Genomic DNA, 2287 nt, shown 5'->3' with positions numbered 1-2287 from the left:
TGGGCCCTGCAGCCCCCTATACTGGATTTCCTTGGCCTGTTTTTGTTTGGTTCCTGTTGGCCTTCTCTCCAGTGTCCTTCACATTCTGTTACCCTCCTACTCAGAGAACTCTCCAAGCTGCTCCGCAAGGTCTCTGGTGACTTCACTTCCCAGAGGGTGACCTTGCGCCAGTCTTCACTGCCCCAGGCCCTCAGCAGAGTCTTGCATCATGGACATGTTCTCTGTGAGACTGTCCCTAAGCTAAGGGTTAGCTTCTGGAACACCCTTGGTTCTGAGCTGGTCATTTCTTACGTTCCCTCCTTCGGAACTTGCTTTCTCAGTGCTCCCCTGTGGGGGCCTCAACCACTCCCTGCCTTCCACTAAACCACTCCAGGCTGATGATTCTCAGCCTGCACTTGCAGCTCCATCTCTGCATTAGGGTTTTGGCAGGACCCGTAAGTTCTCCAAGGCACTCTGCCTGCCCCCAAACCCACTCACCCTCCTGACAGCCTCAACTTTGTCATGGATACAACTGAGTCCTCCTTTATTTGCCATAACCTAACTGCAGGTTCTGTCATCCTGCCTGACCCCCTGACTCAGGTCCCAGGCCTGACCCCTCCTCATGCCCATGCGGGCCCAGTCCACACGGTGCCGTGCCAGTGTCTCTCCTGAGCTGGGCTGCCGCGCCGTCAGCTCCCTCTCCGGGAATCTTGCTGGCTGTGTTTTCCATTGTGTTCAACCCAGATGTGTCAGCCAGGCTTCCCCAGCTGATGGGGGCTGGCCCCTCTGCACACACTGGGTAGGGGTCTCCCTGACCGAGAAACAGCTGGCTAATGAAAGCCACCACACCTTTCTCACATTTTCTCCCAGAGGTTACAGTAAATGTTCAAAAAACATTTTGAAGGTAGGGCTCAAAATGTTTGGTGGCTCTGGCCTGTAAACCCGGTACTTTGAAAGGCCTAGGCCAGAGAATCACTTGTGGCCAGGAGTTCAAGTCTAGCCTGGGCAACAGAGCGAGACCCTGTCTTTAATAACTAAATAAATAAAAATGTTTTGAAGGCTATAAGAGGGTTGATAACTATTTTAGTCAAATAAGGCCGTGAAAAGACAAATACAACTGTCATCTATGGCCACCATCACTTTGTAAAAGAAAATACACTTTAATATTAAAAAAAAGGAAGTTTTAATATTAAAAAACAAAAAAACAAAGGCAGCCCCTCAAGCTGAATAAAACCGGCTTTACGAAGCATCGTCTCAAGCCCCGAGGGTCCCCGCTGACTGGCACCGGCCCCTGCCACCTGCAGGTCTGCCCCTTACTCTGCTGTGTCTCACAGGCTCACATCCTCCTCCTTCTCGCTGATGACATCAAGTCCCCAAGAGCATCGGCGGCTGACACAGCTGTCTCCTGAGAAACCTCCTAACGCACACTCAGTACACCCAGTGCCATCGAGTCCCTTCCTGCGTCACCTCTCCCCACTCACCGAGTCAAAATACAGCAGGACGTGGGGCCCCTCGGTCTCAAAGTGACTCACGTAACGGTCAGAGAGGGAGGTCAGCTGTGGAAAAGGGGAGGTGGTCACAGGTCACAGGCCCTGCACATGACAGGGCTCAGCACCGGGGCAGAGGGGGTTGCCCTGGGGTCTGACCACACCTTCTCTAGGTCAGCACGCAGGGCGTGGAATCCACTCAGGAGGGTGATGTCCGCGATGGCCATGCCAGACAGCCCCACCTTGCCGTTCCGCCTGTGGAGGGATGTGACCTGTCGTCCAGGTTCTGCCTGCGCGGGCTCCAGAAGCCCAGCCCCAGCCTGGGTCCTGCCCTCCCTCCCCTGGCCCAGGACAGCTCCCGGCGCCCACCAGATGCACACGGTGTAGTGCACCCTGGACTCCTGCTCCTCCACCACCTTGGGCGCCTCCCTCCTGCGGCGGTTCCTCCGACCCTCAAACAGCTGCAGGGGTGTCACAGGCTGCAGAGGGACACCTGGGTCGTCCCTGGCTGGAAACTCATCGTACTCATAGTCCTCATAGTCCTCGTTTGCTTCCACTGCACAGGGAAGCATTGTGAGGAGGGCTGGGATGGCCACCTGGCTCCCTGCACCAGCCCCTGCCAGGCCCCGAGGCCTCCCAACCCCCACACTCACTCGTGTACTCGACGTGGCCTTTGACTGTCACTTCTATCTGCAGGTCCTGGCAGGTCGTGTTCTTCATGTCCAGGACATTGTAGATACGAAGGACCTGGCTCAGCAAGGGGCAGGGAGAGGACGCAGGACATTTGAGGCCACAGACCTCTCTGGTGCCATACCTAAGGG

At 55.9% G+C, this 2287-nt stretch overlaps 1 protein-coding gene across 1 annotated transcript in view; it reads right to left on the bottom strand.

Moving 5' to 3' along the window:
* Positions 1-2287, bottom strand: part of C4A (complement component 4A (Rodgers blood group)) — an 18523-nt gene that overhangs the window by 1720 nt on the left and 14516 nt on the right. The window contains exons 23-26 of the mRNA XM_012000566.1: positions 2120-2280; positions 1836-2022; positions 1631-1721; positions 1447-1535 (exon numbers count right to left, since the gene is read on the bottom strand). Coding sequence (XP_011855956.1) covers positions 1447-1535; positions 1631-1721; positions 1836-2022; positions 2120-2280 — 528 coding nt within the window. The remainder of the gene's footprint in view (positions 1-1446; positions 1536-1630; positions 1722-1835; positions 2023-2119; positions 2281-2287) is intronic.

Source organism: Mandrillus leucophaeus, unplaced genomic scaffold (assembly GCF_000951045.1).
Source record: "Mandrillus leucophaeus isolate KB7577 unplaced genomic scaffold, Mleu.le_1.0 Scaffold630, whole genome shotgun sequence".
NCBI lineage: Eukaryota > Metazoa > Chordata > Mammalia > Primates > Cercopithecidae > Mandrillus > Mandrillus leucophaeus.
This window is presented reverse-complemented; position numbering and strand designations above follow the sequence as displayed.